The sequence below is a fragment of the Poecile atricapillus genome, chromosome Z, assembly GCF_030490865.1.
Source record: "Poecile atricapillus isolate bPoeAtr1 chromosome Z, bPoeAtr1.hap1, whole genome shotgun sequence".
NCBI lineage: Eukaryota > Metazoa > Chordata > Aves > Passeriformes > Paridae > Poecile > Poecile atricapillus.
In genome coordinates, this window is record NC_081289.1 from 124,582,027 (window position 1) to 124,605,864 (window position 23,838).

Below are 23,838 nucleotides of genomic sequence, written 5' to 3' on the forward strand. Positions count from 1 at the left end.
CATCATAAAGAATCATCAGTAGCTTTGCTTGGAATGTTTTTTATCTGTCAAAGACATCCCTTAGGATCTTTATGTTCCCTATTTTCCAATTCACAACTAATTTTATTCATATTGGTTAAACAGCAGGGCCATGCCTGCACCTTTTAGGGTTCTGCATCTGCCCCACAGAGATGCATCGTGCTGCTGCATGCTCTCAGCCTGCAGATGCTCATGCTGCAGAATGCCACGTGCCAACCTCCTTCCTCTCTGAGTCTTTGTGGCACACTTCCAAAATTAGACCTCTCAGTGCCATTCTACTCCTCAGCCTCCAATTCACACCCTGTGATAGGAAGTCCTAAAACTGTTAAAATTAAAAACACCTGCCAGTTTGGACCCAGACTGTCTGTGCTAACCACTGAAACACACTTCAACAACTCAGAAATAAAACCTTGACTATTTGTGGTCATAAAGTGTGAAAAGGGAGGGCTTCACCTTGACAGTGCACCCTTAGCCAAAGAGACATAAAAAAAGGGCAACAGAAGCAACAGCCTAAGCAGGTGTTTCTCTTTCCATTAGCAGCAAAATCTCAGAGAATCAAACTGTATGGAGAAAGACTGATGAGATAACAGGGAAAATGGAACCTTTTTTGTGTTACAATAGATTGGAGAAAAATAATTTGTTTAAATCTAGCAGAACACGGGCTGGTAATCACTCTGAGAGATGAAAGAAAAGATTTTAAAGTAAAGAAAGAACTCTCAACAGGGATTGCTAAATTCAGGAGCAGTCTCTTGTATGAGAAATGAGGTTAAAAACCAAAAATCTCTCCTTAAGATGGAACAAGTTCAGTTCACAAAAAAAATTGTGAGAAGAATGCTAGCAGAGAGGAAACTTCGGGCAGCCATAACACTCCTGGTATTTCTGTGTTCCTAGCAGTAAACCTCAGCTGGAGGCTAAAAGTGAATGGGAATGATAAACAATAAAAGTGAACAAAAAAGCCAGAAAATCTGCAAGCTGACAGAGCTTATAGACAGACAGGCCATAATTAAAAGGAGCCATAATCACAGTTGTGCAAGTAGCCCATAGGCAGATAAAAAATAGAAGCTGCAAAGATGTTTAGCTCAGATCTTATGAGGCAAACGATAAATCAGAATTTCTCAGCTGTAAAAAATATACCTTAACAACTTAGGATAGTTACATGATTTGCATAGGAGTACTCTCTGGAGACTCTTGCTGTAATATGATGCTTCAGGTTAATAGTTAAAAAGCTTAAATGAGATGTAGCTCACTTGATACAAACCCTCATTCAAGAGATTTTTGTGTATCAATTGTTATTGATATAAAGCAGGAATAATCTTAATGGGGGGTTCAAAACAAGCCATGCCATGATGTCCTAAATAACAGTGTTTAGTCTCATGAGCAAGCCTCTCCAGTAGTCAAACTAAGTTTAAGGGATCCCACCTTCTGTGCAATCATTGGAATCACTGAACTCTGGAAGATACAGGGGCTAATGAGAATCAGGACAGTGTTATTTCAATTTGGCAAATCTAGCTCTTCCCTGACTTTCTATTCTACCCACAGCAGAAAATAGCTATTTGTGAATTATTTTAAGATGGCTGAAACAATTTTTAATAGATAATTGAATGATGCCTCAAAAAAAAAAAAAAAAAATTCCCCAGGTTATCTATTGCATTATTATAGCTGAAGGAAAAATAAAGTGGCCAAGAGTAATAAAGCCACGAGTGGGTATACATGCAGACTCTCAGAACTCAGTTAACCATAATTACTATTTTTAAATCACTTTGTTCTAAGCTAGAAAATATGTTTGAAAACATCTAAATTAAGAAAAGCTAAGGACTTGGCAGACCATTTATGCTGGATAAAATTCAGAGACATAAATTTTCATGGAGAAAATATGAAACTAGCAATGCAAATACATTCATTGTTACTAAGGGGGAAATGGTAAGATAAAATACCATGAACACAGAATACTACCTTGAAAAAGTTCACTTTTTGCCTTGTGCTAGGTAAGCTTCTTCATACTGTTTTCCTGGACTTTCTTCAAAAATGCTTTCTACAATACTTGTGTTTCACTGGCAAGCATTTATTTGTCCAGGAGTAATCCCTGGGGGAAAAAGAAAAAGGAAGGTAACCAAGGTATTTTTATCTCCTTGCCTCAGAGATTAAAACACAGGCATTAAAAAAAAAGGCCAAACAAAAACACACAAAAACAAACAATCCAGCCTTCCTGTAGATTTCAAAAATGTAGAGATTACTACCAAAACTGTGTATAGGAAGAGTACAGACAAGCTTTTGTCAAATTCTCTTTAGTTTCACATCAGTAATCCAAAAGAATTCCCTGTAGCAGTTGCAAGCCTAGGGAAACTAAATAGGAGGGATGGGAAGAAGATTGTTTGTCATCCACTTGCGCATCAAAAGCACTTACAAGCATTTAATGAAGTCTTAAATGTAATGGAGAAAGTTAAGAATGATCCTTGTTTCTCCTCTGGGCTGCACAGGAAGAGATAATGGAAGTAAATGGAAGCAGATTCTTACATTGTATTTTCAGAGCAGTCAGAGACCACTAAATCTGACAAATAAGATGTGCCCCAAGGTGATCTAGCAGAAGATGTCCTTTGCAAGTCAAATCCCAGTACTTAAGACCCTGGTTCTAAATCACAACACTTAAGATTCTGGTTCTGCACACAGCTCAGCCACCATGTAGATGAACTCTGTTTTCAAACCACTAGTCTGAGCTACCACAGAGATCATTTTCTCCCATCATCCCACAAACAAGCCAGTAGTACTAACTGTGATGCTGTCGTAGAGAGAATTTACCAGGTGCATTGATCATACCACCTTGAATCTCATTAATATGCTGATGCACTAGGCAAAACCCTGCACCACATCAGTGTCAATGGCATGGTACTGGTGAGACCCCAGATCTACTCTAGTATAAGCAGAATTTAGTCTACATTTGTCTTTGCTTTGTATTGTATTTATTTTTTGTTTGTTTCTTCAAAGGAATCTTCACCCCAATATATAAACCTCTGGGATTTTTTTGCATTCTGTGTTGGGTGTCTAGTCTATTCAGGCACATGTATGCTTCCTCTGTAATTGGAAGTTTATAAATCTCCAGGGCAGATCTCTCATTGACATTTTTTAATGGCCTCTGCCTAGCCGATGTGTTAAGGTAAAAAATGTGATTTTCATTAAGATAATGTGGAATAGTTTGAAAAGTAAGCTGTTTGATAATCTAACTTGAACTCAGAAAGGATGAAAGTTCTCATGGTGGAGACTCTCCCTGGCACAACAAATTTTCCCGAGGAGCTATAGTTGAGGCCTGAGTGGGAATTTTTCTTTCCCCAATGATCCTATTAAATTTGCTCATTGAATTCAGATATTCATGTATTTCTCTGGAAAACAAAGTCAATCTGTAAAAATCTGTTAGATATTTACAGACCTGGAGGTCTGCTTATTGGAAGCAGAGTTATATGAGAACTAACTTGTAAAAATGGTGTGACTCTACCTTCAATCCAGAAAGGAAAGATACACAATTTCAGCATTAGCTGAAAACTACTAAGCAGCAAAAACTGAATTTGAAATTGTTACAATATTGAATTTGCTATAACATACCTGAAAGAGACCGCCTCTAGTCAATTGCAACTGTTTATCAAAGAAACAGCAAGCTACCAAAAACACATACTGATTCAACCAGAAGACAATGAAGACCTCACCAGTTTGCACTTCATACAAAGACTTCAAATAGAAATGCAATATGCCTTTCCTGATGTGGTATCTCTGCAGTCTGCATTCTGCTTTGGCTGCCCACCAGCACTGAGTGCACTTTAACTGGGTTGTTGGTTACACATAACCCAAACTGTCTCAGGAGAAGATCCCAACAAAGAAGATTTCAGACCCCTTCTGGTTCATTAGCATTCACAGACACGTGGTTGATCTGCAAAAACGCACTGAGAAGTTCATGGCTTGACCAGTCCTCCCATGATGTGCTACAAGAGCTGTGGCTCCACAGGCACAGAGCAGGACAAAGGGGCCAGGGACATTTTCCTGGCTGAACATGCCTGTCTTCAGAGTTTGTTTTCCCTTTGAAGAGTAAGAGTTAACAGATAATGTTGGGGGGGACCAGAAAAGGATGTGGGGTTTATATTCATTTACATTGTCAAATCCAGTCTAAATGGAAAGTTTAATTGATTTCTAGATTACATTCTGCGGAGACCAGGAGCCTGCCATGTCTTTTACTGCAGAACTTATATAAGGAAATGATGGGGGAAAGCACTCATGGAAAACCTCATCTTGAATTATGCATAAACCTAAGTCTGAAAAAACATCTAGGTCAAAATGAAGAAAAGCTGGAAGTATCCTACAGTCATTCTGCACTTTCAAACATATCACAGAAGATGGCATAATTTATCCTCATCTGAATTAACAGGAAAACTTTAAGCATTTACAATTCTGATAGAAGTTCATAGTGGTGAAAAAGCTGAAATATTAAACATTTGAAAAAGTGGTTCTATGCAAAATTTACCTCAAATAATTATATTTGAGTTTATCTTTTGTTAAACATTAAAAGGTTACTATAGTCACTCAATAGCTATCCTATAGTGAAAAATATAGTAAAAATGTATAGTAAAAAATTTCACTCAAATGTGGAATTCCAATTTTCAAGGTCGTATCTCCTCTGCTATTTGGACTGATAATATATTTTCTCTGCTTGTCAGAATTAACTTTTTTCTTCAAATTACGGTGATGTTTATACTGAGACCTAGACCTTGAGCAAAGATGATATGGACTTGCTTCATTTGTTTTAAATCTCTCCAGTATGCTCTGTTCTAATTCTGTGCACACTAAATCCAGTCCTGCTCTTTCACTGACTTATTTACATGGCTTTCATTTAGGATAGGTCGTTTTGACTGTAATTAAGCTGAGCACATCAAACCAATACATGTAGCTGTTGAAGTTTTCTCCATATCTTGGCTTCTACACTTTTCTGAGTCTGCAGCTCTTCAACCCCACTGTCAAAATCTGTCACATATGACTTGCATTTTTCCTTTATCAGTGTCTCCTTATGATCATCAATTGACCCTATCCTCTTGGCTATTCCTTGTTGGAGGCATTGTCAAGGCCAATTGTTGGATCTCTCAGATAATAGGGGTTGTGATCCTGTACACATACTTTGTATCTGTACCCCCTCAGCATTTTGGAGCTTACTCCCAAGGCCAGTGAATTTGTCACTAGGAAACCCCCTGTAGCACTCAGAATTCCTTGATCACTTGCCTTTCATGACTGCCCTTCATAAAATCTGATAATACATGGTTGTTACATTAGTCACTCACCTCTACCGTGCTGAGAAGCATGCCTCTCTCTTTAGGAAAGTGATTAATTTTAGGCATTTTTTTTTTTTTTTCTGTTCAATACTCAACCTGAAATATACCATGGTTGCCAAGATAAGTTAATAATTTGCCTATCTCCAGGTAGGTCTGGATCCAATCTCTGATAGCAGCTGTCTAAGCCCAGAAGGGAAATTTCCCACAGTAACAAAATTTTCTGAAAATTTCCCTTTACTGCTGTAACAGTAACAGCTGTTATGCCTCTGCTGAGTTCTGTGTTCAGAATGTTCTCTGAATTAATGGTGTGGAGCAAACTTCTGACTTATGCTATGGTGATTTTTGTCTGTATTAGGGCCCCAGTGTGGGTACCAACAATGTAGGTATAGCATCCTCATGGTAGGGAAATTACACTGAAAGATGAAAGATGTCAGAAAGTGAAGACAAAGTCAGGGTCTTCAGCTGCTATTATTTCTACTATTTCATATTAGACTCAGTCAAACACCTTGACTTCCTTTTCACTAGTGTGAATATCACTAATTTGCAGTGAGATTAGGGTTTTCAAAGGAATTTGAATTACCTATAAGTTTAGTTCAGTTTGCACTGCTCTCATACTGCTGACATTGTCAAGAATCTCACTGTGAGTGCTTACACACTCCTGTTTTCCAGAAGAGTTTTTAGGATTTTGTAAGTATAATTAGTAACACAGAACTCAAGTGTCCTTGTCATTGTCATTAATAAACTTATTACTTTTGTTCAGCCAGTAGCAGTATAGGTGCTAGAATGAATAGGAAGTTTGAAGAGGAAGTGTGAAAAATAGACTGAAGACAGCGTAATGTTGATGGTAATCATTATGCTTCTTTACAGAGAAGATGAAGAACTCTCTGCTGGCAGCTATCTTTTTACTTGTTAGAGGTGAGTTTTCATATACTGCACAGCCTACTGCTGCTTATGAACAGTCAAAATTCTTAATGCTACTCAAGGATGAGGCCGTATGAACAAAATCATGACCAAAGTAAATTCTGTGGGTAGGAGAAACAACCACCAGCAGCATTTTTCTTACTTCTTTTGCGGTTGTCTTGACCAACAATTCCTTTTTTTTTTTTTTCTCTTCCTTTTTGTGCTGCCCAGACTCCTGCCTCTGCACAGACTGGGACTCTCCGTTCTGCCGGCAGCTGCCAGGTGGGTGGAACGCTCGGGTCCCGGCGCGGTGCCCGGGCTCCGCGGGCGCTGAGGGCTGCTGACAGCCAGGGACCGCAGGCTCTCGGGAAACACGGCCCCTAAAAGCATTTCCCGAGGGGAACACCGGGCCGGAGCAGCACGGGCAGGTGTGCCTGTGTGACTGCAGGGCGCAGGGCTAACCCGGGCGCTGTGAGTGAAGCCCGCTGAGAGCCGCCGTTGCAAAAGACCGCTGATGCTCTAATGTTCCTGTGTGATGGCTATCTCTGCTTTCCATTTAACTGGGAACTTACTGATGATGGCGAGAAGGAACAGTACAACACATTTTGATAGAGAGTATTACAGAGCAGTGGGTGGTCATCTGATGTACTTTGTGCAGGATTTATTACAGGCAGGAACATCCTGCCTGCTAGCAGACACAGCGGAGATGACAGGTTCTTGAGTACACGGTGACACCGGGCCAGACATCTGCAGGAGGACTATGTTCTTCTGAAATTAGCCATGGATAATTATCTAGTCCTTGCAATTAACCTGCCAGACTAAGCTCCACTAAATCATTAGTGAGAAAACCAGATGCTCAGGAAGAAAAACAGAAAGTTCTAGAGTGAAAAAAATTAAAGGTGGGTGGTTTGGGGTTTGGTTTGTTTGTTGGTTTGTGTTTGTTTTTTTATTTTTTACTGGAGAAACTGAACTGTGTTTTCAAAGGAAGAAAAAAATAGATTTTTTTCTTTCTTTGTATAACTCTTGGAGCACAGTCATGATACAATTGTAGTACTATACTAGTCTTTATATTATATTATATTATACTATACTATACTTTATATTAATGCATAATAAGCATGTTAAGGTGGGACAGTAAAACAAAGAAAGCACTAGAATAAAAATGAATGTGCATGTGGACACTAATATCCACAAACAACACAAGTGAATATAAAAGTGTGCAAGATTCATTATACTCATCTGGAGAAGGTAATATAGAACTTCAGTATATTGGGGGTGGGAGGATGCTTTGGGGTGTTACTTGAGCTAATACACTAGTTCCACACACAAAATCTACTATTTTTCCTTTGTCTGCTCTAATACCATAATCTCATAGAGAAAGACAAGGGGATATTTTGAAACTTAGAGCATGAGGAACAGTACAACCCCAGCTCCTCTGTAAGTAGAGACAGATCTACAATATGGTAGACATTATGTGAATCTGAGTTAAGAGAATTCTTATTTCAAATAGTTTCAGGAGCAGTGTATTACCAATGCATTGACACAAAGTAGTACAGCAGTTCCAAAAAGGTTTTGTTTTCAGATGTTTCTTCAAAATGAAAATAAAAAACTAAGTGTAAGGCTTAATTCAGAGTAAATCAGGAGAACAATGTGAGAGCCGTTACTGTTTTCCCTGCTGCTGACAGACATATTGTTCATGGGTGAGGAGGCCAAGATATGGTTTGGTGGCCAGACTAGAAAAGCAAAGAATTCTGTAATGCTTCACATTGCTATGGAAATAAGGGAGCCATGATCTCTACCTTTCTGAAAGGAACCTGTACACACCTGAACTGAGGCAGCATAACTTTATTAAAAAAGCATTATTTATTTAGTATGGGAGAAGTGTCATAAGGTGAGGTTATTCAAGTCAGTGCTATACTCACTTGACACAATTTTTTTCCAAAAGACTTTTCAGCCTAAATATGCATTTGCCATCTCAATGATGAAAAGAATGCCAAGGATACTTTGTAACTCAGGTTGTGGGAAGAAATGAGGAAAAGAGAACTGATCTTTTAACTCATAACCTAGGTTATGAGATAGCATAACTATCCTACAACACCAGCTCCAGACATATTCATATTTACTTACCACACAGAAAAACTTTCTTATTTAAGATTGATAGGCCTATTGGCAACTTGTTAAACCCAACAGGTATGAAGAATGTGTGACTCTACACGTCAGGAAAAATTCACCTTAAGCATCCCATGCCTGTTGAGGTCCTTGTCTACTTTTCTGAACAACAGCAACAGAAAAATCTGAGTCTTTTTGAAAAGTCCTTTAGGTGGTACTTTGAGACCATGGCTGATTCTTCTGAACTGATAGTTCAGACAGTAAGACACAAAGCAAAAGAAGAACAAAGGTCGTATTTTATCATTAGCATTTCTGATAAGAGATTTTTAAAATACTGACATAAATTTAACCACTAATGACAAAAAACAAGTTCCTTTAATAACGTCATCAGTGTTTACTTTCACATCAACTGAAAAAAGGGCATGTTCAGTTGCAAAAAATAGCCCCATATTTCTCTTTAAGAAATTAGTAACAACTAATTTTATACGTAAACTGATGCCCATCCTGTTTTATAATTCATTCTTTATAAAGCTACCAGTATAAAAGTAATATTGTTTATACCCAGCAATAATGTGTAGTTCTGAACTTCAGATACAGATTGATAGTTTTGAAGCAATTCTGGGGTCTAGTTGACCAGTTCTGGCCTGGTTTATATCTGGTTTCGTTACTCATAGCCCCTTTGAGTCAGTTAATGGTTGTCTATGATGGGTCTTTTCCAGTGCACATGTTTTCATCTTCCAGATTGGGACAATGAATTGGTGTGTTACAAAGAATTAAATGAGGATCTAACCTGTACCTGGCTGCCACTACCTCGTGCTGCAAATACAGTTAATTACACTGTATACTTAAAATGGTAAGTCTGAAAAGTAATCGCAGAAAACAAAAGGCTGTTATTGCTGTTAGATGTGATTCCCACCATCTGCCAGAGTTATACTCTGGTGCATTTCATCAAGTTATAGATTGTTACACAATGCTGGTCAATATGTTTCATCACTTCTCATCAATACCTATTGATTTGTAAGAGCTTGGTAAGAGAATGAGTGGTAGGTTGATTTTGGCTAGACACCACAAAACCTGTTCTATCCCTCCCCTCCTCAGCCCAACAGGGCAGAGAAAATATGACAAAGGATCATGGATCGAGATAAGGACAGGAAGACAGCTCTCAGCAATTACTGTCAAGGGCAAAACAGACCTGACTTGGGAAAATTAATTTAATTCATTAACATTCAGATCAGAGTAGAGTAATGAGAAATAGAGCTATAACTTGAAACACCTTCCCCTTCTCTGTCCCTCCACCCCTCCCCCTGGTTTTTCTTCTTACTGGGCTTAATTTTTCTCCTGAATTCTCTACCTACTCCACCCCAGCATTGTGGGGGGATGGGAAATGAGATTGTGGTCAGTCCATCACATGTTGTGCCAGTCACTTCTTTTCTTCTGGCTCTTCCTCTGGTCCAGCATGGGAATCCTCCCACAGGGGACAGTCCATCGTGAGATCCTCCAGCATGAATTGTTCCCAAGGGACTGTATTTCTTCATAACCTGCTGCAGTGTAGGTCTCTTCCATGGGGTGCCAGCCCTTCAAGAGCAGCCTGCTCCAAAGCAGGTCCCTCATGGGTTCACAAGCCCTGCAAACCTGCTCCAGTTTGGGCTCTCTGCTGCTCCCATATGCTCCCATTCCTCTCTGCCAGCTGCTGTTGTGCCTTGGTCAGCAGCAGATCTATCCTGAAGTCAGCTGGAACTGGCTTTGTTGGACATGGGGAAAGCTTATTGCAGCTTCTCATGGAAGCCACCTCTGCAGCAATCTGCTCCCCTGCTCCAGAAAACTTGCCATGCAAACCCAGTACGAAGTCTTTATACATTTTACTGTGCCTCCAACACACTCTTTAAAGCATTATTGACAAAGATCAGCTTACTCAATTGCCTTTATTTGCAGCTGTTGACTTTTATTGACTATTCAACACAGATTTATTCAAAGTAAAAAAAAAAATTAAACCAAAAATGCAAACATAAACAGACATTAAGCTTTCATTTTATGCAGTATATATTTTGTTATAACATGTACACAAGGACTTGTCAAATGTAGCATGCTTTCTGGCAATTCTGAATTATCAAGTAGTGGTTTAACAGATGGAATGAACTTGAAGGGTTAATTTTGAACTGATTACCTCAAATACGGTATCTTCAGTTGCAGCTGCATTATAAAATTGAATTTCTTCATTTTATATCTAGATATTTGGAATCTCCCATGAGATTAAGGGTGTGTTCAGAAATAGAGACATGAGATCAGAAAACCTGATCTTTGCCATGAGACTGTATCATGGGGTACATTGAGTACAACACTGTATGCCGTTGGTATTTTGATATTCATTGCTGATTATTTTGCCACGGAACCACCCCTTGTCATTAAAAATAAGCTGTGGTTAGAAACATCTCCTAAAACTGAGAAAATGTCACCACACTGGGAAATTCCCCTGGGTGATCATCTTCACATTGCAGAGGAGTAAAGCAACCACCTAAAGGCTGAGGTTACTCCCTCATCACCTTCAATATTTTCTCACTGGAGGTAGCAGCAGGCATCAATTTGCAACAAGCACCACATTTCACTGCATTTTCTGTCTTGCCTCTTGGGACTTCAAGGAATCCAAATCTTTTGGGAAGGCAGAAACATCTGTGAGGCAGCTTTGTTTCTGAAGAGATGTTATCAGTTGAAATATTTGTAAGATAGTTGCTCTTGAAGTCCTAGGCCAGAACCAGACTGTGCTGTTCCCAAGCTGCATGGTTGATGTCATGAACAGGCAAGGCAGAAAAAAGAATGGAATAGGATGTCATTGATGGAAGAGGGAGACAATTCCCTGGCAGAGGTGTTGATGTTTTCATCAAGTCAGAGTCAGGACTTTAACCTCAGTCTCCTAAGCTTCCACTCAGTGGTCTTGAAGATAAACCTCCTATCTCTTCCTCTACTGTGTTAAAAGGAAAATAAAAAAAAAAACACATGTGAAAGGGCTTTTAACTTGCCTAGAAGAGGGTATCACCCCTTCCTGCGTGTAACATCAGTTTGATGTTGTAATAGTTCCTTTCCTTGCTTCTTATGATTTAATTGTCAGGAAGAAAAAGATTAAAGATAAACACATCCACAGAGAAGTTCCAGCCAAGAATTCAAAATCATGCTTTGAAATTTTAATGGCTGATTCACAACTAGCCTGAAGCAGAAGGCAGGAAAACCTTCAAGTAGTTTTGCTCAGGTATTAAATATTGAATCATGATGTGTATAATTTAATATTTGAAATGCATAGCTAGGCAATTAGTATGCTAGTCCATCTCCTTAAGAACACTGAACTTCCACAATTTTAACCTTGGAAAAACCTGTCCTGTGTGTGGCAGAGACTAAATGAGAGAGACAGGAAAAAAAAATAGGCAGCAAAGTTGTAAGGCATTAAACCTTTTGGACTTCCTGTGCTGTGTGTATCAGATATACCAGGAGAAATCTACAGGGCTGAGGACTCAGGTGACATTTAAATATCTCTGTAAAACTGATGATTGGCAGGAACAGAAGCCAGAAGGTAGGCATATAACTCATAAGAGGTTTTTCATAACTTTATGGTAATTTAGATTCATGTAACTGGGAGATTTTTTCTGCTCAAAAGGAATTTGGGTGCCCTTGTGATAGGAGACAAGGTTTTATGAAGTAATATCTAACCTAATTTTATATCTTCAAAATGCTCTATATAGCCCACTGTAAGTACAAAGAAGGTCATATGGATTTTTTGTATCATGCTATGCCTTAAAAGTTTAAGGGATTCAACAGTTCTCCACCACACAACACAAGGATTTGCAAATTTAAATTTACTGGGGTTACTGGGGTGCTGGAATTCATCTTGCTGCTTCAAGCTGCTCAAGGTGAACCTGCATGATTTCCAGAAGTGTAAGTATGTGTAGTGGTACCTGGAAAGCTATCAATTACTGTAATTTTGCTTTCTTGCTTTCTTGTGCAGGAGAGGAAAGAATAACTATAATCCAATCAAATATTTTTCATTCTGCTTCCTTTTCTCTGCAGGAACAAAATACGAAAACTTTTTCAGCAAAAAACATCATCACCTTCCATCACAATAGAACGGAAGAATCTCTACATTGAGAGATTTGCATCCATTTGGGTAGCAGTGAATTATGCTCATGACACCTGTGCAAAAGGAAAGAATATCTCAATTTTACCAAGCAAAGCAGGTACAGCATTTTTAGAAGTTGTGCTTCTGCAGTGCCCAGCTAAATCTGTAGTCTGTAAAGATTATTTCCAAAATTTCAGCTCCCAAAATACTCTTGTTATTTTTACTGATTCAGAGAGCTAAGTTGCTGTTTGACTTCCTTGAATGAAGTTAATAATGAAGTTAATGTGATGAAGTCTATCACATTTTATGGGAGGAGGGTTTTATGTTAAATATTTTGCTGGAGTATTTAATATTCATATCCAGAAAAACATACAGTAATATTTGTGTACTGTACCTAACCAGCTTTCTGTGCTCTCTTTGATGGTTTTTCTGAATTTCTTTGTATTGGTTTATAAAGAGCAGGTTGACTCAGCACTGTGCACCTAGGCAATCCTTGATATTGAGCATTCGAATTTTGAGAAAATTTTCAAAATTCAACTCTTTTCTAAGGCCACTTATCCATTACACAGTGCTACAAAATTATATGAAAAAACAGCCCTATTAGATGATTATTTAAAGTTTCCCTACCTATTTGGTCACTGAACTAATGTTAAGAACTTTGCAAAACTTCACCTTCTCAGACTAATCATGGTCCAAGAAAAAACAATGCTTCTCACTGCTGGGGGTTACTACCGGTACACCCCAAATTATCAGTATAACCTTTACTGCAGACTTTTGGCCACATTGTCTTTATTGGAGAGGTATATTTATTGGAAAGTATATTTGCACTTACTGAAATGTAAAGCTATTCTGGATATTTTCTGTACTATTCACTATTACAGGTGCTCCTGACATTTTGATTTTGCCTTCCAGCCTTACTCAGAATAGTAACTGCTTAGAAAAAGAGTGTTCCTGAAATCAGTAGAGGCATTCACAAAAAAAAGGCAAGAGGAACAACAGTATTTTGTTGATACCATAAAGATATAGTAATTATTCATTTCCAGGGTTTTTTGAAGTCTCACATTGTTCAGTATTCTGTGCCAAGTCTTTTTATTTTTATAGACCACACTCAACAGACATAATTACCAAAGCTTTCCTGCTTCTCTTGCATTTTTAACAGCTGTATATCCCCCATTTTAGGAAAGTGCTTGTCACCATCTAACATAAATGCTTATCAGATCACAAACCAATTGATAATAAAGTGGGACCTGACAACAGCTCATGCACAGTATGAGCTGAGATACAGAGAGGCACTCACAGAATCTGCTCCATGGACACTGGTAAGTACTTCCAGATGACAATCTCATGAGAACATAAGGTGCCTCAATAACAGCTCAGCTGCACATGTTACATTCAGCACAAACATTATAAGGAGGCACAGCAAGGAGTCACTTTGTAGGCAGATCCCACTAAGGCACCTTTTTGGTTCTAACAAATCATGAAATGTTTGGGAAAGAAGGAATAGTAGCTTTAAACAAAGTAAAACAGAGTAGCATGTTGTCTGGTTCATTAACCTATCAGTGAGCCACTACAACTACCAGTGATGCAAAAGCTGAATATCAGAAATGCCATGTAAACTCAGATCTAAATCATGCTTTCAGTGATTTACAATATTGCTTTTTAGCTGGTATCATTAGATTTTCAAACAGATCAGGTTGCTTTGTTTTTTAAGGTATTAATTCATACTTTACAAACTTTTGGTTTGTGTAAGTATTCCAGATTATCTTCTTCGAAATAAGATAAATAATTTCCCTGTAATAGAGTCATAGAATCATAGAATAGTTTGAGTTGGAAGGGACCTTGAAGATCATCTAGTTCCAACCAGCCCTGACATGTGCAGGGCCACATTCTAGTAGACCAGGATGCCCTATCCAAACTGGTCTTAAACACTTCCAGAGATGGAGCATCCACAACTTCCCTGTTCCAGTGCCTCACCACCCTCACAGAGAAGAATTTCTTCCTACTAACTAATCTAAACCTACTCTCTTTCAGTCTACAGCCATTGCACCTTGTCCTGTCACTACGTGTTCTTGTTTATAGTCTTGTCCCTTCTTTCCTGTAAGTTCTCTTGAGGTACTGGAAGGCAGTAATAAGGCCTACCCAAAGCCACCTCTTTTCCAGACTGAACAATCCCAGTTCTCTCAGCCCTTCCTCACAGGAGAGGTACTCCATCCCACTGATCTATTTGGTGGTCCTCCTTTGGATTCATTCCAACCAGTCCATATCCTGCCTCTGCTGGGGTCTCTGTCCCTGAAAACTGGGAAATATACTCTCCATCAAATTCATTAGATTAGGAAGCCACTGTTATTTCATTAGCAGTGCTGAATGCATGGATGATTCTCTTCAAAGCATGCATGTCCAGAAACTTAAGAGACCAGGTTAAGTTCCTGAAACGATTGTATTTTCATGTTTCCTGAACACACACATATATGCTAATTATTTCCACTTGTTTGGCTATGGTTCCAGATCTTCTGACAAATCTTTTCTCCTTGGGACTATCTCAAATATGTCATCAGGTCATAATGTACTCCTCTTATCATTCTTTGCTCTGACACACAATCCTTGTTCTCAAAACTGAGATATTAGTTAGTACATATTAAATCACTGATAGAAGTAAACAAGAAAGCATTAACTGGAACAAGTTTATTAGTCACAGATGTAGGGAGTTACATCTGTGCACAAGGCCACATCAATCTCTGGTATTTGTACTAAGCACTGTATGTACAAAATTAAGCACTAACAACAAATATGGGGGTCATGCTCTATTGTGCTGAAGTTAAAAGGATTTCCAGCACCTTCCTCCACAGCTGTATATACGTTGCCTTACAGGTATGTTCAGTAACAACTCCAATGCTGATGCAGCCCTGCAGGTGGGGTGTCAGCAGAGCAGAGCAGAGGGGCAGAATCCCCTCCCTGGCCCTGCTGCCCACGCTGCTCTGGATGCAGCCCAGGGCACATTTGGCTCTCTGGGCTGGGAGTGCCCATGGCTGGGTCATGTCCAGCCTCTCACCCACCAGCACCCCCAAGCCCCTCTGGGCAGGGCTGCTGTGATCTGTCCATCCCCCAGCCTGTGCTGGTACCAGGGCTGCTCTGACACAGGTGCAGCATCTTGCACTTGGTCTTGTTAAACCACATGAGGTTCCCATGGTCCACCTGTGGAGCTTGTCCAGGTATCTCTGAATGGCATCCCATCCTTCAGGAGTGCCAACAGCACCACTCAGCTTGAGGTCATCTGCAAATTCGCAAAGGGTGCACTGGACCCCTCTAAGATATTCCTGAAGATATTTGATAACATTGGTCACACCCACTATGGACCCCTGGTGAACACGTCTTGTCACTGATGTCCACTGGCATTCTGAGCCACTGACCACTACCCTCTGGATGTGACCATCCAGCCACTTCCTAATCCACATAACAGTTTGCCCATCAAATCCATCACTATCCAATTTGGAGAGAAGGATGTTGTGGGATACAAGATCAGTTCCAGATGCATTTTAGGATATGCAATATGGCACAGCAACAGGGCAGTACAAAACTAAAGGGAATACATAAGAGATGAAAAATTAGTCATAATTTCAATAATGTCTGCATGTAGCAGCAATGACTGCTTACCCTGCCCCTTCCTATCCAGCATATCAAGCAAATGCCTCTCCAGCAGGCAGGCATGTATGCATGATTTGTATCACTAAGTCTCTGAAATTGTCTGTTTTTCAAGCTCTGTTATTTTTATATTTGTTAATCAGGTTTTAAATATGCATTTATCAAGTGAAACATAACCTCAAAAAGAAAACTATTCCACTTCTTGGGAAACTGCTCACCCAGGAGCCTCTTTGCTTTCTTTTTATTACAAAAATCTCCCTTGTTCTTCCTTTTGTCTCAGAAGACCGTTCCCACTTCTCTTGTAGCTGACTGCCAGTTTATTTAGTCACTTCAGAAGAGGTACTTTGAGAGGCCCACGTACGAAATGTTTTGTCTCAGTACAAAGAACACGCTGGTCTTGGGAAGGTCCCCTCGTTCGCTTGCATACAAGTCCTAGGGTAGCCAGTCACCCTTGCACAGCCCATCCAGTAGTGCAATAGATAGAAAACCATGTGCAGACAGTCTGGTATGTGGCATGTGGAAGAGCAGACAGGGGATTAAAAGCAGTACAAATGCATTTTGTACGGGGGAGATGTAAGATTCACATGAGTACTGTAAAGGACGATTAGAGACAGCCACACTGAGTGACATGAATGAGTGAAGACTACAAGTCATAAATATTCATTTTCTCCCAGGTCCCAACTGATTCTATGAATTTAGGCTATAATCTCTTCCTGATGGTATAAACAGGCTACACTTGCAGATGAGCAAGTGAGTATGGCCATACATGCACAGAGGATGTATAAAGCTGGTGTTTATCAAGAGTAAGATAGCGGTACCTGTAATGTAATTTAACATTTGGATTTTAAATCTATTCCACTTCCTTCTTATTCTGTAGAGATATGGAGTCTTTCTGTAATATTGTGGGTAGTGGGATTTATTTTGCAACCAAGCATTTTTTATTAGCAAAGTTGTATGAAATTGTCATGGACAGAGTAATACCCTTCACTCGTAAGAAAGAAGTTGCTATACGTTTATTGATATAAAACAGAAATCTAACAAAGTTTGATAGTAAATGTGACAGGGGTTTAACAATAGGAGATGGCAAGGAGCACTTGATTACTTCATAGAGAATAGAGTCAGACAGAACTGTGAGGGACACCTTTTACTTGGGTCATGATACTTGAAAAAGGCTCCCCTTGCATTCTAAAATTCTTCTTAGAGCCCCTGCCAGTCTAGTTGCTTCTAAATCCATACTTAGTCCCAGACCTGGTCAACAGTTTATGTCTAAAGGATTATACGTGCACAATCAATCCTTTGTATAACTTAACTGAGATTTAAAATTTTCAGTGTGTTAATTTCCAATTGACTTATCAAGTATCTGATGAGATGAATACTCTCATCCTTGAGGAGTAACCTTTTTAAGTTCTGTTATATAGCCCACTGAAGTGCAGGAGAGCTCAGGAGGCTGTGAGATGTCCATTATTTAATGGGTAAGACGAGAAACTTAGAGACATATATGCATGCTCACTTCAAATATTGCTTTTTTCCAAAGCTGACTTGAGTCAGATCTTAATCAGCACTATGATTAGGTGGATGAACTCTTAAAATTAACACTTGTCTTTCATGTTGTTGTCTGTCTGCCTGAGCCAGATGCTGTTCCAGACACACCTGTTATGACTGCTGATATTGGCTATCACTTGGTCAGGATTACAGGAAATAAAGATAAGGATGGAGGGGAAGTGGAGGGGAGGGAGGTGAGCACACTGTCATAGAAGTTAATTAAACATTAATTAAAAAATAAAGTACTGTAGAAATTGAAAGAGAAGAGTTAGTCACCTTACAGTGGGCCTTTGTTGTTTTTGTGGGGTTTTAGCAAAGAGTTTAAGTGATAATAAGAGTTTTCTATTGTATTTTCTCTTATTTTCTCTGCATTTTTCAGCTCAGGGTTTTCCTTAGTCATGGTGGTGTCTTTTTTTTAAGAGAAACTCCATTCCCCTGTACAGTTACTAGGGCTCCACTGCCATCATCAGCTGCAGATAAAATATCTTCTGCAGTGCTAAGGCATATAGGCAGCCACACACTCAATCCAGCCATGCTGTTTAACACATCAGCCATGTGGATCTATTTAGACATAGTGACACTTCAAAAAATAAGGACTTTTTTTTTAATATTTCATTTACCCTTGACTTCTTGTTCTTGAGAAAGTTAACAAGGATCAGAGTTAAGTAAATTTTTATTTTTCAGTATATGTAATGTCTAATTGATTTTAAAAGTAATATTTAGACCAGGTTACTTACTGTCTTGAGTGAACAGAACAAGTTCATGACAAAGAGTGTTGCCTTGAAAGACTGAACATACCTTGACTAAAATGCGCAATAATTCCTATTTGATGACAGGAACCTCTACTTTCAGCTAAGTCAGAAGACTGGTCTTAGGCTGAGAAGACAATCTAAGATAATGTTTTACTGCTGTTACAAAAATTTAATTTTTTTTAGGTGCCTGTAGGAAGCAATGTTGTCAATGTCACCATTTCAAATTTAAATGCTATATCTTCATACATTGTTCAGCTCAGATGCGTAAACAAGGATGGCCTCAACTGTGTTTGTGTTTGGAGCAGAGAGATTTTGGTCCCTCACAGTAAGTGAAATGTAGTTTCATCCTATTGGTAGTAAGTATGAATGTAAAAGCTTTTCCAAATTCTGTGCCATATCGAGTAGCATTTTCAGATAACTCTTGAGAATATGAACATCAGAATTATTCACCTGTGTGCCTGTCTCCAACTTTCTCCATGTTTACCAGAACTCATGAACAAGCCCAGAATATCATATAATGTAACTACACAAGTCTCTGCAGGAAGAAGAAGTGTTCTTCTGAGATGGGAGGTAAGGTTCACTTGGAGTCTGGATACCTTCTGTTATGTATATGCTATTTATCTATTGTGTTGAAGGCAAAAACAGACTTTCTCATTGTATTAAGTCTACACTTGAAATGTGAAAGGCACTAAATATTGTATACTTGCTGCAGAATTCATTGCATCTATAAGCTAATGATTCAGGTGCTAGAAACTAACAAGGAAAAATTAAATTAATTTATAATCTTGAAAATTTACTAAAACTTCCCTTCTTTTCCAGGGAAAAACATGTTTTCATTTTAAGAGCTTCCAGCTTCATCTGAAATTACTCACAAGACATGTGTGTCTGCCTTTTAAATTATTGAATGTCTTCCTGTCTATGTTACTCCAAAAGTGTCCAATTATTTCATTAAGATAACCCAGCCTCACAGCATCATGGTGTCTCCACACTATTAATTTTAATGCCAGAAGTAACAGATAATCTTGATATTGGAAATAATCCTCGAAGAATTCACAGGCTTTCATGTATTAAGTTTCTGTCTATATTGCAGTAATTTCAATTTCTGTGCACTCATTTTCCAATCTCTTATTAAAATTAGTACTGTAAAATAATGAGTGAACCACAACCAGAAATTTCTACCAATGGATATTTAACACATTCCAAATTTGTAGGATAATTACTAGCAGTTCTCTTTAAAGAGACACCTAACCAAACCCTAGCAGATGAGGATCCCCAGAGGCATAAATTTCAATTAAACACCTCTCATTAACTTTCAAGCTCCTGATAATGAGGGATATGTTCCACTGAAATGTAGAGAACATTACAGCTGCTTCACTGCTGTTATTACTAATTGCATACCCATAACTAAGATCTCAATTAAGGAAAATTCTTAATCCTTTACTGAAATCCTCTCAATTTAAGCACGCTCTTAATTTTAAGGAAATGCTTTGCTTCATTGATTCCTAAGGACCTAATTAAAACAGTATGATTTTATCCCCATCATTATAGGCTACATGTTTATACTATTAAATTCCTCTTAATTTTCTGCGCAGGACATAACAGCATTTAAATAATAATAATAATAATAATAATAATAATAATAAGAATAAGAATAAGAATAAGAATAAGAATAAGAATAAGAATAAGAATAAGAATAAGAATAAGAATAAGAATAATGATAATAATAACTATACTATTACTTTTACTATTACTATTACTAATACTAGTACTAGTACTAATAATGTTTTTCCTCTTGCTAGGTAGCACAAAGTGAGAACGTCCTTGGATATTTTGTTAATGTGGAAAGAATACCCAACAGCTGCAATCACCCACCAAATCACATCTCTCTCAAAGACAGAAAAATTCTTGTTAATCTCTCTATGGCTTACTATAGAGTTAATATTTCTGCCTATAATGAAGCAGGAGAATCTCCACAAGCCATCTACATTGTCCCAGAATTCTCTGTAGCAGGTACTTACCTTATCATCTATTCATCATAATGGTGGGGAAGTTTTATAACTCTAAGGTACCTTTTGATAGACTTTGGGATAGGTGAAAGTATTCTCTTGAATATTTATTAGGCTAATATTTTCATATATTAGGAGTCAGAATTGTTTCTTAAGAAGATACTTCAGTAGAAGTTAACAGACTAGTAATTTAATATTCATTTTAGCACTTCTATTTTTGTCAAGCTGAAGAAAGTACCATGTGCTGGATCTACTTAGGAAAATGGTTTATGTACTGTCCTCAATATCAAGTAGTGTCAATGATTCAGTAAAACATCACAGAACTATGTGCAAGTCTAAGTTCTTGAGCTAAATAACTATTAAGAGACCTGCTACCGTCCTTTATTTCTATTATTGTAACTGGCACATAGGAAAAGAAATAGATGTACATGTCACATTCTAATGAAGATGTAAGCTTTTCTGAGACTTAAATAGACAGTCTTCTCATTTAAATAATAAAACTTATTGTGTAATGTCTTCCTTAGCTAGTTTCATGCATCTGGAGGCATATTTACTGCAAAATTAATAACATATTCAATACGTCTGGAGGCGTATTTACTGCAAAATAAGAAGAACCTCTCTTACAAACTAAGATATTTTTTAAATTAAGCTATAGCATTCACAATAAAGAAGCATGCAAGTACCCTTGTTGGTCTTCAGATAGCTGAAAATGATTGCTTATCCAGAATTTTCTAACACTCCCCTCATGCTGCTCTCTTTTTCCTTGCAAAGAGGCAACAGCTTAACTTTGTCCTTACATTTCAGTCTCTTAGCTCTCTTCTGTTAAATATATCCTATCAGTTAAAGCCACTTTTTGACTGACAATTAGCTGTCTACTGAACCTCTAAGCCTGTATTTCATGGCTCTCTACAGATGCCAGTTTCCATTTCACTGTACTTCAGTGCAGCTTTTCTGTACCTGTCATGAATTACTGAGAGGATACTTACATTAAGTGAATTCTTAAGGTAAATTCCTTCTCAGCATACACAACTTTTTCTCAGCCAGTACAGTCATTTTTTTTACAGAATCACTTCTTTACAGAATCAGCTGGTTTGGAAAATAGCTCTGAAATAATTGAGTCCAATTTATGACCTAACACTATTCTGCCAACAAGACCATTGCACTAAAGTGACACATCCACTTAAACATCTCCAGGAACAGTGACTCTACCACCCTCCTGCACAGCCCATTCCAACACCCAATCTCTCTTTCTGTGAAAAAATTTCTTCTAATGTTGAGCCTAAGCCTCCCCTGGCATGGCTTAAGACAGCGCCTCTTGTCCTGTGGCTCATCGCTTGGGAGAAGAGACTGACTCCACCTGGCTACATCCTCCTTTCAGATAGTTGTAGAGAGTGATAAGGTCTCCCCTGAGCCTCCTCTTCTCCAGGCTAAACAACCCCAGCCATCTCAGACAGCCCCAGCTCCCTCAGAATTAATTTGCCTTTCTTGTATCCAGTCAGGGAACAAAATGGAGAATGTTTATGTCTCTCACAAGTTCCACTTCTTACCTCATAATGGCAGGCTGTCCTTTTCCCTCCTTGGTGTCAGTCAGAGGTCCTCCCTAATTTGATAACCTGTCTTTCAAATAACCAAAATCAAAGATCCTTTCAGAAAATTCAAAATGTATGAAATTTGGAATCACCTAGCTATGATCTATCATTAGCCCCTTCTCCTCCACCCCTGCTCAGACAAGCACTATCTCAGAGTTACTCTATGTATAGCAGCTACTAGTGGCTCACAGGAGGTTATTCAACAGCAGCAGACTTCTTCCTGTGGCTTTGAACAGCCACATAATTTCAAACAATCAGAAATCAGGAAAAGTCTTGAACAGCAACCAACAGTGTAGCCCACCACTGCAAAGTAGTAAATGCTAAGTTTCCTCTACTGAAATACTAGTGTAAACCTTACTGTGATAAGTAAGTCACTTACTATGATAGCTGCTTAATGAATAATAATGAATAATAGCTGCTTAATGAATAATCTTTAAAAAACAGAGCAAAAGGGAGAAAGAACAATAGGGGAGAAAACTGCTTTCCTGTTTATTGACCTTTAATTGTATATTTTTTCACAGACTTGCCTGGTAAAATCCATGTCAAAAGCCAGGGAACTAATGCAGTCGTCACATGGACTCCAGAATACAATCCAAAATGTTTTGTGGTTGACTGGGGCACTGGTAAAGAGGATATGCACATGAAAATAATAAACACACCTACCAGAAATTTCACATTAGGTAACAGCAACCACTACACTTCATATGGAGGCACCCTTTCATTTCTTGGTTATTTTTGGTTGGGCAGAGTAGGATTTTTGTTCTGTTTTTAAGAGTAAACTGAAGATCCTTCCAGATAAGTACAGCTCTTAATACTTGTCCAGTACTGAGTCATCATCCAATGCTTAGCAACATTAAGGCAGATAAAAAGCAGCATTTTCATGAGGGTTCTTCTGGATACTGTTGGGCTAGAAATGCAGCTAAGCTACTGGTACAATGTCTCTCCTTGCCCACATTCCAGGCAGACCTATACACTACTGGCTTCAAAAAAACTTTTCATCTTGTACCTAGGTAAGCTGATCTTTCAATAAAAACTGCTCTGTTGCAGAATCCCTAAGATTAATTTCTATTTTTATACCAATGTCTATACTTGTCAAAGCCTAAGTTCTCAACTCCAGTATTCTGCTTACCATGCTAGACATGATGGACTTCAGTCAGGGATTTCTTTATGGAAGAGATATTGAAAATCTTGATTAAAATCATATAACTCTTACAAGGGCCATTCAGCACTGTTTTTTATGTACAATAGAGAACATTTAGCTTCAGAGTTCTACAAAGACTTCTAGAGAGTGCATTGTTTACCTTGGTCTTTCTGCAAAATCTGTAGTGTCTCATTACATCTAGGTTTTTTGCTTGGGTTTATATATTCTAGCTGAGTGGGCAATAGCTATACCTACGTAACTACAGATAACTACAGCCATTTTAGTTCCCAATTTCTCCTTCAACAGATAAAGTCTCCCATAGGGACACTATAAACACATCTGTTATCTTTTGAAAACCCAGGTTATGTCCCATTCTGGCTTTGAAATAATTTGCATAAAGCATCTAGAGACACTGAAGAAGGATGTACATATTTTGTACTCAATGTAAAGCACTATACACTCATGCTGTGCTCTGAGTCTCAGCAAGAACTGTACAGAAAATCTATGAAGTTGCTGCCTTTCCTATTCTTCTTTATAATTCATAACTTTTCAGTAAATCTTGACATACCTTTCTTTATTTTCCAGACAATTTTCAGCCATATAAGTTGTACAAAGTAATGGTACATGCATCTGATGTGTGTCAGTGTGAAAGTTTCGTAAGACATGAAAAGACTTTTGGAGTGACCCACTTTTACTCCATTGAAGGAGGTATTCCTCCCCTTTGTATTACCCCTATT

General features: G+C 38.4%; 1 protein-coding gene across 1 annotated transcript in view; it reads left to right on the plus strand.

Annotated features, from left to right (window-relative positions):
- The first annotated feature begins 8,557 nt into the window (after positions 1-8,557).
- Positions 8,558-23,838, plus strand: part of LOC131572651 (interleukin-31 receptor subunit alpha-like) — a 29,999-nt gene continuing 14,718 nt past the window's right edge. The window contains 9 exon segments of the mRNA XM_058825899.1: positions 8,558-8,590; positions 9,050-9,183; positions 12,384-12,550; positions 13,612-13,751; positions 18,549-18,690; positions 18,853-18,935; positions 20,165-20,375; positions 22,482-22,640; positions 23,687-23,809. Of these exon segments, the coding sequence (XP_058681882.1) occupies positions 8,558-8,590; positions 9,050-9,183; positions 12,384-12,550; positions 13,612-13,751; positions 18,549-18,690; positions 18,853-18,935; positions 20,165-20,375; positions 22,482-22,640; positions 23,687-23,809 (1,192 nt within the window).